Source organism: Paroedura picta, chromosome 2, assembly GCF_049243985.1.
Source record: "Paroedura picta isolate Pp20150507F chromosome 2, Ppicta_v3.0, whole genome shotgun sequence".
NCBI lineage: Eukaryota > Metazoa > Chordata > Lepidosauria > Squamata > Gekkonidae > Paroedura > Paroedura picta.
Window position 1 is genome coordinate 46,513,161 of NC_135370.1, and position 12,461 is coordinate 46,525,621.

The following is a 12,461-nucleotide window of genomic DNA, read 5'->3' on the forward strand; positions in this document are numbered from 1 at the left end:
ACACTAGACCTTGTTTGGTATACAAAGAAGAGAAGACGACCCTGCAGGGAGCAGTGAGAAGAGGACTGTTAAATAGGATAGTGAAGTCAGGATCTTCTCTTCTGTTAAGTATCTTTCCTTGTTTGTCTCCAGATTGCTACTCTTAGGGGTAATTTCTTGCTTCTTCTTGGAAGCCCATGATTCAGTCTCTCGCTCTCTTAGTTGGACATGTAGTCAGCTCCTATCTCTGTCTCTCCTCTGCACTATCAAGTATGGTAATTCCTGAATAAGCCTTTACCTACTCTTGAATCAGGGTGTGCAACCTCACTGCCTTATTTACTCTGCTAACAAGCTCTTCTCCCGACTAATGTAGCCATGCTCCTTGATCTACTCCCATGTTATCTCTGTATTCATCATAATCACGTCCCATCCTCAGAATTAGAAATATACAGTCATTGCTTTCTTTCACACACACAATTGCCCTACATACATTTATATGCTTGTGATTTTACCTCAGTATGTATATGCCCATGACCTCTCTCCAAAGCATAGCCACTTCACACTTTTTATCCAAACTCCTCAGGTTTGATATATCCAGAAAGAGGTCATGTTTGCAAGATATAAGGAATTAATATCCTCACCTAAAAAGTGGAGTCAAATCAATCCAGAGAAGTGGGGGGAAATAGACATAAATTTGTTGTTTTCAAGTGTCTACAACTCCATATTCCATGTATCTGTCAACTTTAAAGACATTAGTTGCCCTGTGGTGTTTACTACTATTATCACCTGTGAGTGCTTGTAAACTGAAGCATTTATGTTGATGGTGTTGGAAATAATCTTTACCCCTAGTTACAGTGTGTAGGAAAGTATAAGCACAAAGTGAAGTTGCCAGAACTGAGCTTTATTGTGCTTTTGCCTCGTGGTGATTCTGTCCCTGAAATGCCCAAGGGAGATAATGAAGTGCTGATTATTTTTATCTTTGATCTGGTATCATCATGTTCAATAAAACCACTAAGACTTAATTAAAAGTATGGCTTACTTTGGAGTCTATTCATAACCCATACCAGATTAGTAAACGATCCTTAGGTAAACACAGTGAGAACATTTGGGAAAATTAACTTTCCAGGATGACTTTAATGTAGACTCAAAAGATCACTGGGTTGCAGAAAGCTATAAGTACAAGCTTGGACAGAGCTTTTCTTAACAAACTTTAGCTTAAAGGGTGATTTTGGGTCAATAGCTTGAACCTGACAGCTTCAGACAAGTGGCATTTGAATACGATTACTAAAAGTAAATTTAGCTTCCTGCTGCATTTGAATAAATACCTCAGCATCATACTCCCAAAGTTGATTTCCTCTCATGTGATGGCACTTTAACATAATCACAGGGCCATTGAGCCTAGAGACATCCAAGCATAAATCATCTGTGCGAATCTCCATGTCAGCAGTATATGAAAATACCTGGAAGAGATAAATGGTTATGTTAAAAATACTGCTATGATTCTTTCAATCAAAATAATGGAAAAAAGAGAAGAAAAAACAGATATTAAACGCATAAACCACTATGCAATCCCTTACATATTTCATACAGTGGCACAATCCTGGCCAGTAAAAAGCACTGTAATAAGTATACTGCATTTATGTATGTGTATATTTGTTTGTGTGTGGGTGTGTATGTGTGTATGTATGTGTGTGTGTGTGTATAGGATTTTCAAGGCATTAGACATTCAATGGTTTATCATTGCACATTTCTATGCAGCAACCTTGGATTTCCCTGGTAGCCTATCATCAAAATATTGACCAAGCAGGCCCAGTTTCCAGGGCCCATAGCACCACAGCCAGTTCCAGGATTTATGGGGCTTTAGCGGAGTACAACTAGCCCTGTTCCTTGTGCTGCACAAGTAACAGCGAGGCACCCTTCCCTGGGATAGTTTGAACTTTGGAAGCAACTGACAGCTTCACTTGGCTGACACATTTACTAGTATTCTGAACTCAATGAGCAATGCACATGCTCAGTTATTAACACAGCATAGCAATTTTTTTTCTCATGGTCCACAAGTGGCAAGAATATGAAGACCTCTGCTAACCATCACAGTGTGAAGGCCCCATAAATGTATAGCACCATGGAGCCCGTAGCACGTGCTACATATGCTAGTAGAGACAGTCCCTCTAGAGGTGTGTCGAATTAATTTAATTAGAAATACTTCAACAAATAAAATTGGATTAATTTAATAAGAAATACTTCAGCAAAGAAAATACTGTGACAAGTTATTGAAGTCTGAAATTTGCTGCCAGAGGACATAGTGCTGGCCATGAACATAAACAGATTTATGGTGGATGGGTCTATTATTGATGCCTAGGTATGATGGGTCATCAGAAAAAATCCCAGAACAAAAATATATCCCTTTTTCTACAGAATTTTGGTTTTGGATGAATGTGGCTCTTTGGAGATTTTCTCTTTGTTTCTTTAAAAAAATATGATTTTTAGTGTTTTTGGAAGTTGGCTTAATAGAAAATGATATTGTTCATATTGAAATATTACATGGTTATGTATCACCATCAGCAACTATAAGTACCTTACTTCATTCCAGGTTGATTACTGTGGAAACTCAAATACAAAATAATATAAAATAGACTTCAGTTTAAAGAACATGGTTTAACAAACACAGAAGATAATATTTGAAGCATTTTGATATGAAAATTCAGCAACCCTGGAGTGTCCAGGTATACATGATTTTGTTGAAATGATGCTGAAATAATTACATTAGTCCTCTATATTTGGAATCATTATAGCATCATGATTCACCAGTAACAATTTAGTGTGAAATGGGCAGGAGAAAATAAATTTGCTTGGGAGAGCAAGATGTCTAGCACTGTCCTAGCACCAGCATGTTATTCATTAGCCCAAGCATCATGTGGTAGCAAAACATTAGAAGTGGATCTAATGTAGGGCTACAGGCCAGAAAAAGTGGAAAGCTCCTGGTATAAAGCAACCTACTTATAAGTTTTAATTACTTACAAGACTCCCAATTATTCTGAATTCACCTCTCAATTGATTTAAAGCATTCTAATCGAAGCTACAAGGAAAGTGCCTTCTTCTAATTGTTGAAGGCAACCTTTCGCCAATTAATTGTCGAAAGCAGCCTTCGGAAAAGCATGTAAATTGAACCTGATTGCATTACCAATTAGAGAATGCATGCAAGTCATACTAAGTTGCCAACTGGGGTGCCTTGGAAAGGGGAAATATTAAAAACAGACATAAGTATGTTTTTATTCTTCCTATTACAATCTTTAGTTACAACCCCCTAGCATTTTTAACATACACTTTGCATATATGCAACTAGGATTGCCAGGTCAACCAGCAGGGGAACCTTACTGGGTAGTGGGGGGGGGGCTCTCATTGATGACACATGGATGTTATTTCTTGTGTTCCCCCATAAGCCACAGAGTTTTATCCACATGCCAGAGCATCCCTGACATTCCCCAGAGATATGCTTATACACCCTCCCCATTTTGGCACCTTTCCCCCCACTGGCTAGCTGAGTGGTAGTGGGGTATTCTCGCTGGGGGCAGGGGATCCCAAGCACAAAATGCAAAATGAAAGACCTTTTGAGCACTGCAGAAGAAATGGTAAAGACATGCTTCCATGTTACTTGGGCTCTGAGAGCAAAGCAGTTGGGCAGAGAGAAAGGGCTAAACACGAGAGATGCACAGAATTCTTTCTTCCAAGTACCTTATATTTGTATCTATATGACCACAATGGGGAGAGAAAAAGAAAAGAACCCTACTGCATACTCTAGGCTATACCCACATATAATTATGGTGCCTGTGGTTTGAATCAATCACAACAAAGGCATGTTTCCAACTATTTCTTCATTTATTTTATTTCATTTATTATTTATTTTATTATTGGATTTGTTTCCCGCCGCTGTCGGAACTGTCTTGCGGCAGGTTACAATAATAAGAATAAAACCTAAATAAAAGCAGAACCCACCTCCCAATTAAAAACCCACAATTAATAAAACCCCTGGCAGCATAAACTCTCCTTCTTCCCCCCACCCTCTGACCCTCACATATTCAGTGCCTCAAGCGTGAACTCAGATGCCTGACACAGGTGAACAGGGTGTATGGATATATGGAGGGGCCCTCTGATCTCCCACGCTCTGGCCTCAGCCAAAGACCTGGCAGAAAAGCTCTGTTTTACAAGCCCTGCAGAACTGTTAAAGCTCCTGCAGAGCCCTCAGTTCTCCTGGGAGTTCATTCCACCAGGTTGAGGCCAAGGCTGAAAAAGACCTTGCCCTGGTTGAGGCCAGGCAAACATCCCATTGGCTGCCAATCAGTTCGCACCTGCAGAACGCAAGGCCCTGTGGAGGGCATAAGGCAACAGGTGGTCCCTTAGATATGTGGATCCCAGACCACTAAGGGCCTTAAAGGTCAAAACCAAAACCTTGAACTTGACTGAGGCCACAACTGGCAACCAATGCAGCTACCTCAGCACTGGCTGAATGTAGGCTGTCCAAGGTGTTTCTCTCTCCTTACTCTCCTTACTTCATTTATCTCTCCTAAATTGATAATCCCTCTTGCACCATTAACCTACACTGAATTAGCTATGCTGTTGTTACTAATTTTATTTCTTTTGATGTAGAAATAGTAAATTGGTGCATATACGGTGCAGCATGTTAATGCACCACTCCAGTTTGCTAGACAGAGAGATTCTGAGGTTCAAGAATTTTTCAGTTGCTAGGGAGGCCCAGAGGCAAATGTTTCTTTCCCTTCAATAAAAGCAAGCAGAACTGGCCAAAAGTTACTGGAAGACACTGAACCTATTGTCTGCAAGGCCTCTTTTAGCCACCACTCTACTGAAGATAAATTGTTCAGAGGGTAATTATAAAGGTCAAAATATTTAAGGTCATTACAGTTAAAGAGAAGCTGAACAAATAAGACTTGAAAATATAAAAGGTTATAGGGGTGGAAGAAGCTGGCAGGGAAACATTTATATTTTACTCACATTATTATTCCTAGATTTACCTTGTTCAGATTATGGAACAGTAATGGCATACATGCCCTTCTGAAGGACAACAAAAAGGTTCAAAACTGGCAGACACTGAAACTGACCAGACAGGTTAAGCTCACTGATTTCTGCCTCCAGATCTGCAAGAATCTAGGCAGTACAATCTCCAAGCTCTCTGCTGTTGTAAACAAATCATTCTCTAGTAAAGTATATGTGTCAGATATACTTTAAACTCCAGTTTAAAGCCAGTAAAGTCAATAAGAGTAACTCTACTCAGGATGGCACCGTTGAACTTCTAATTTTCTTTTTAACTGCACACGATTTCAAAACACCTAGCTTGATTCAGTTCTGGAATTCATGCAAGGAAAAACTACAGCAACAAGCCTATTTCAAGTTTGGGTACCCCCTCTTAGGTTTGTAATGTAAATTGGTTATGTGTGTAAGCTGAAATAAAAATAGTTTCCTAAGTAGCACCCACATGAGCTTTCAGATGCAGGTGGGAATCCGCCTCTTACCAAGAAAGGAAAAGAGAATCAGGGAAACATGGGAGGAGCAGAGAGCTGTAGCAAGAGCAAACGGCACACGTGCCAATTCCAAAATTATAGACATAGTCTATAAATAATCCGGAGGCCAACAAAGTGCAAGGCAGGGCACAATGGAAGACTTATGGCATGGGGGAAATCCAACAAGTCCCAGTATAAGGAACGAGGAGAACAAATTGCCCACTGTCTTCAGCTGAAGCCAGGATGTTGCAATTATCTTAAATTACAAGGCAAGGAGATTTATGTATAATGTTGGGGGGAAAATAGCTCTTCTAATTAATCTCCAAAGTGGTGTTAGCAACAGGAGAAGCTACAAGTAGGGCTCTGGAGTCAGCTGCCTCGAATACTAATGTTGCAGGAATGCTTTCAACAGTTGGAGAAGACGTCCCATACAGTCTTTCAAACTCATGATTCCACCCTATCAGGAATTCACAGGGAACTCACTGACATTTTGAAAAGAAATCTTAAATGCAAAGAGGACATAGCTTCTGTCCCATTTCATTTTAGAAGCTTATAGTGGTTAACAATATTCAATGAACAGAACAGGAAATTGAATCTGTTGAACTAAAAAAAAAAAAACTTTAGTGAATGCCCTCTAGCTCAGTCTTCTTTGTGGTACTCTGTTGATTCTTAGAAATATTAACTACATCTGAGGGCTCGTGCGGCATAGTGGTGAGAGTGTAGGACCAGGACCTGGGATGACCACGCTCAAATCCTCATTCAGCCACGGAAGCCTGTCAGGTGACCTTAGGATGGTAACAGTCTCTCAGAGACCGTTTATGCACTGGGAACTTCACTGCCCCAGCTCCCATGCAGGAGCACATATTGGGGGCGGATGAGGTGCACCGGGCCAAATGCTCCCCCATGCGGGTGCAGGAAGAAGTGGGGTAACCTGCCACAACTAAAACTCCAGCCTGCAGCCTGGCATGAAACCTCCAGTGCATAAACAGTTATATGGTTTCCGCAAACCATTAATACTTCCTTTCTACCCATATGGAATCCTCAAAGAATTATTCTATTTGGCTCTAGTTATCCTGCAGCCATGCTTTTCCCTTGAATTTTCTTCCACGTTACGGGATTCAGTTCACTGCATGCACTCCACATTTGCCACAGGAATTAATAAGAAAAAAACTCCTGTCATGTCATTTATCATGATTTTGATTTTGTTTGTGCATGGGTGGTAATGCTTATGTGCATTAATGCAATAAAAATGTCAAACCTGAGAAGCTGCCACTCCAATGGGGGGGGGGAGAGACAAGACCCTCTCCTCACCTAAACCAAGCTCCCTGGCGGCTTCTGCTTGTAGACACTCTAAGAGCACAAGCTGCCTCTCCAGTGTGAGGGGAGAGAAGTCCCTATCCTCACATACAACTGGCTCCTCTGAGGCTTCTGCATGCAGACACCCTTGGAGCAGAACCTGCCTCTCCAATGGGGAAAGAATAGGCAGAAAGCTTTAACTTTCTGGAGTGTTTTCAGAGCTTGTGCTGCTGTTATTGAAAATTCGTGTTGTAATGCAATCATGTTGAAAAAAGAAAATTACAAGGGGAAGAGGGAAGTAGGAGAGGCATATTACTGGTTGAAGTTGATATATCATCCACTGTAACTTGCCACCCCCTTGAACCTTCAAGGAATCAGCCTCTCTGTCAGATGGCTATCCAGCCTCTGTTTAAAAATTTCCTAAGATGAAGAACCTACCACCTCCCAAGGAAGCCTGTTCCACCGAGAAACCGCTCTAACTGTCAGGAACTACTATAACTGTCAGTCTTCCCCATCCTGTATTGGTGTATATGGTTTTTCCTACCTAAATGCAGAACTTTACATTTGTCCCCATTGAACTTCATTTTATTCAGTTTAGCCCAGTCCTCGAGCCTATCAAGATCATCCCGATTTCTAATTCTGTCTTCTGTTGTGTTTGCTACCCCTCCCAGTTTAGGATCATCTGCAAATTTAATAAGTACACTCCTAATCACTCATCCAAATAATTTATAAATATGTTGACCAATACAGGCTCCAGGACAGATCCCTGGGGTCACTGTTCTCCAAACCATTAACAAGTATCCTTTGGGTATGATCTGTCAACCAGTTATCGATACACCTGACAGAATGAGGATCCATACTGCAGTTTACCAACTTGTCAACAAGAATATCATGTGGAAACTTATCAGAAGCTTTACTGAAACCCAGATGAACTATGTCCACAGCATTCCCCCGATCTAGCAAGGTAGTCACTTTTTCGAAAAAAGAGATAAGGTTGGTCTGACATGACTTGTTTTTGCGAAACCCATGCTGAGACTTAAAATCACAGCTTTCTGTTCTAGTTCCTCAAGAACCGACTGTTTGATGATTTTTTTCCAAAATTTTGCCAGCTACAGATGTCAAATTGACGGATCAATAGTTACCCTTTTCCCCTTTTTTGAAGATGGGGACAACATTTGCCCGCTATTAATCATCTGGCACCTCACCTCTTCTCCAAGAAGTGTCAAAAATAATGGACAGAGATTACATCTGCAAGTTCTTTTAGTACCTTATGCAATTTTTTGCTTGTGATTCCTCATTGGATAAATATGAATTTCCTCCCAAGGGATGGGGAAAAAATAGTGTTTTACCAGAATTCACAAACCGCCCAGCAAATGGGGAGTACAATGGGATCTGCACCTGAACATTAAGATTTTTGTGTGAAAGGTTTTTGATTCTGCAGAGCTTTAGCGTGGCTGTTGCAGCATTTTTGGTGGCTACGGAAATAGAGTCAGCCTAACCTACCCCCACAAGGTGGTTATTATGATGGGGAATTAAATGAACAATTGCTATACCCACATTTTAATGAAGGAGATTTGTTTTACCTGGTTTCCTCCCATGCCATGACAGTTGAATATTCCAACCTTTTCATTTTCTTTGCGCCCCATGTTATCCAAGCACTGATTGGTCTCAACATTTCTGATCTAGGGGGAAATAAATGAATACAACCAAAAACATAAAATTATAAAAATGTTTCAAGGTTTAGTAAAACAAAAATAGTAATATACATACCAATGGACTGATTGATTGAGGGTACTTTATGCGGCCTCTCCAGATGCCTCCTTAGTGACTTACAAATACAAGCACTATAAATTACCAACATATGGAAAAATTCTTTTAAAAATGCCATTTAACCAAGTCATTTTTTTAAAAAAAAGATTGTTTACAGTCCTAAAATGACTAGTTATATGTCTCCAAGTGTGTACAAAAGGATCACCTCGTATCCAGACCCAAGAAAAGATTTACTTTGGGAAAACAAATTGGTATCCATAGATGAAGGCAAATCTTAAAGTGATTTTTGCAAAGCAAATTCAGTAATCTCAGTAGTTCACTCTCATCCAGGGATATAAGAAGATATGACATTATTCCCCTTAAGAATGGCTCAAAAAAATAAGGATATACTAGTACTACAAATACAAAATAGTTAGCAAACCTATATTATCTGGTATGAAAATCATCTGAATGGATTTTTTCCCCAAAGGAGGACCAAAGACCTTGTATGTATGTACGCAGATATGAAATAAATATATGTTGTTGGAGAACTCAGAGTTACAATCATTAAGATAGATTGGAGCAGTGGTTCTCAACCTTCCTAATGCTGTGACCCTTTAATACAGTGCCTCATATTGTGGTGACCTCCAACTATAAAATTATGCAAGTGTTCTTTCACGGAAATTAAACCAAAACTGACCAATGACGAGAAGATTCATTGTTCATGATTGTATATAAATTGTTTTTTCTTCTTCTGGGGGCGCTGCTGGAGAGGCTGCCAGCCGAGAGCAGGTGCCTACAGGAATAGCGGCAATAGTGGTGGCACGCCCCCGTCGCCAGGCTTATGCTGCCACAACCCCTGTAAAGGGGGTCATTCGACCCCCAAAGGGGTCCTGACCCCCAGGTTGAGAACCGCTGGATTAGAGGGTGCCCACCACTTGACCTTCTTTAGTGAAGGCTAATGGGGAGATATTATTTTGGGCATAGTAGTCATGATGGCACTGTACTTTTCCTCCCATGAGTTTAGAAAAGTTATGCCCCTGAGGTTTTAGAAGTTGAGAATTGGGGGAGGGGGGTGAATTTGATAAATCAGCAGGCCAAATATGTGATACTGTTCCTAGGTCCAGCAACTGCTCCAGTGAAAGGGCTCATAGTACTTAATGTAAGAGGCTCATGCTGACCACACTTTCTTATATAACCATACTTCCCCCCTCCTTATAGCCCACTGATGGAATGGCTACCACATAGAGGGAGAGAGTAGCATAAGAATGGAATTATGATTCCAAGCACTGGCTCAACTGACAGTACCTCATGCTAATGCAAGAACTGGTATTCTAACCTGTAACCCATATAAATGGCTGTAATTGTAATATAACTTTACAAAAATGAAATTAAAAAAAAAAAGACTCCAAAGAGGAAGACAACTTCAGAGCTTACCGCTATATCATGCATTGCTTATTAGGTTTAAAATAGATGAGCTTCATTAGTCTACTTAAAGACTTCTTCCCATTCAATTTCATGGTTTTGAACACTTGGCTTAAAATTATTCACTGTGCTTCCAAATGTCAAGCAGATATGCAAGCAGCTAAAATAATCACTTTCCACACGATCAGTTTAAGGCACAAGAAGTGACAAGAAAGAGGACCCAGATTATTTAATTTCTTTTCATAGATTTAACAGACATGTACATTATTTAATAGAAATATTCCAATAGGGTGGAAATAATGTGAACCTCTCTTTCCAACGTCTCCTGACTGCAGAGTGCACTTCATTGTGTCTCTGGCATGGCAGATGTTGCTAGCATGTGTGTGAGTGTTTTTAAATTTAAAATGTTTTTATGCTACCTTCCCACCCAAATAGTTTTGAAAACATCTGAACATTAAAAAAGCATTTAAAATAATATATAAAAAATTCAATAAAAACATAAACACACTCCCCCGCAGGATAAACAAACTCCTCCATACCCATGGGGGAGAGACGGTAACTGTTATTGGGAGTGCGGCTATGGAAACAAAAACGTCTTAGATGAAATGACTGCCAGTGGAAGACAACAACGCATGGATACCGACAAGCTTTCCTAGGGAGGGAATTCCAGAGTTTTGGTGCCATATCTGAGAAGGCCCTTTCTTGGGCTCTCACCCCTGTAACCTCAGATGACTGGGGCACTTGAAGCAGGATCTCTGAAGATGAATGGAGTGGATGAGTAGGTTCTGATGGGAGAAGGAGATTTGCTGGCCCTAGTGGCTAAATCGTACGGGGCTTTCAATGTCAATACTAGTGCTCTGAATTGAACCTAGAAGCAAACTGAACACTGGTGTAGAGTCCCTATGGTCCACTGCAACCAGCTCTATAGCAGCTTGTGCACAACAGTGGCAAAATCATTCCTGCTCAGGGAAGGCACAGCTGGTGAAAGGCATCCTTATCACCTAATTATCCAACAGTATCCCCAAACTATGAACCTTCATGCAAGAAAATACTTAAAAACAATGTCCCTTTAAAACATCATCCACCTAAACAGAGCTTCTGCTCAAAATGCTGAAGAACTACTTTTACAGTTATGCATGATCTCAGTCTCTGAAACTCTGGGGCTGGCTCTGCCTCCTGTGGCAGCCTTTTTGTCACTGGCTCCAACTTCTTTGGCAACTATTTTATGGTTGTACCCACCACCCTGCATGCTCAAAAACTTTGTAAACCATTGACTTAGAAGGACAAAGATGACATTAAATAAGTAGCAAAATGATATCCTAATGGTTAGTCTTCCAAGAATTTGGAACACATTTGAATACTATTCAAAGCCAATGATTTTACTTCTTCTCGAGTATGCCATAAAAAAGATGGTTATAGCACTGTCTTTAGTAGATCATGAGAAAGGGCAATCTGTTTTTTAACCAGTGGTTAGTCGTGTCTCAAAAACTTCCACTTCAAGAGAATTGTCCACTTCAAGAGATTGTCCTTTTTTCTTTTTCTTTTTTTTCAAATAAAACTACATGGACTTGAAAAACCTGGCAGTCTATAAGAGGTTGTTATGCTATTAAGAAAAATCTGGAATGAAGTAAAAGCAAGATGACCATCTTAAACATTAACTCCAAATCATGTTGCATATTTTAGGAGAGGGAAAATAATTCCAGTGTTTGAAAGTATTTTGCAATATAGCTAAAATGTGGAATTTATTTTTCAATCACTATATGAAAGAAGTTTATTATAAAGTTATAGCAAGACAGTACCTTAGTCCCTCGAGACTAAAGTAAAAGAGTAAGGTATTTCTAGATTCAAATATTACAGTTCATTGATATAATTAACTTTTATAGCACTTTATAAAATTAGCGGATTCTCCACAAATGTTGCTATTAGAGAATACTGAGGGCATTTCCGCACATCGAAAAAAATAGCGTTATGCCAGCTGAATGGCATAGTGATAAATATTATTGTGCCTCTGGCCATTCCTCAACTTCTTGCCATCTCGCTGTAGTCTGCCGCCTTTTTGTGCTTCTTACCCTCTACAAGCGCTGCTGGAAATGGTGGAACAGAGCAATGCAGTTTATACACAACTCTCTTCCGCCTGTCAATTAAGCCAGGAAGTCAATCACTGTTCTCCTATTTTTAAAGGTCCTGCGATGCCTGCCAATTTTTAAAAATTAATAGTTCTCCATTTAAATGCCTATCCGTCTAATCATAGATGCATAGTGCTTTTTAGAACGCCACCTCTTATGGAATCATGAGTCTTTAATCTTTAAAAAATTCATCTCATTCCTGATAGGGGGGGGAACTTTAGAGAGGCATGCTTTGTGTGACAGCTTTGGGAAGTTTGCTGGCTGGATGTGGGAGGTTGGCAACGTCATACAGAGCGCCTTCAATATAGCTTCTTCGGGGGGGGGGGGTTAAGTGTCACACTAAATTTACGGCATGCGGAATGGCCCTGAAGAT

General features: G+C 40.1%; 1 protein-coding gene across 4 annotated transcripts in view; it reads right to left on the minus strand.

Annotated features, from left to right (window-relative positions):
* Positions 1-12,461, minus strand: part of GALNT13 (polypeptide N-acetylgalactosaminyltransferase 13) — a 313,273-nt gene that overhangs the window by 38,773 nt on the left and 262,039 nt on the right. For all 4 annotated transcript variants that reach the window (XM_077320014.1, XM_077320015.1, XM_077320013.1 and 1 more), the window contains 2 exons: positions 8,372-8,470; positions 1,305-1,439 (listed from right to left, as the gene is read on the minus strand). In XM_077320014.1, coding sequence (XP_077176129.1) covers positions 1,305-1,439; positions 8,372-8,470 — 234 coding nt within the window. The remainder of the gene's footprint in view (positions 1-1,304; positions 1,440-8,371; positions 8,471-12,461) is intronic.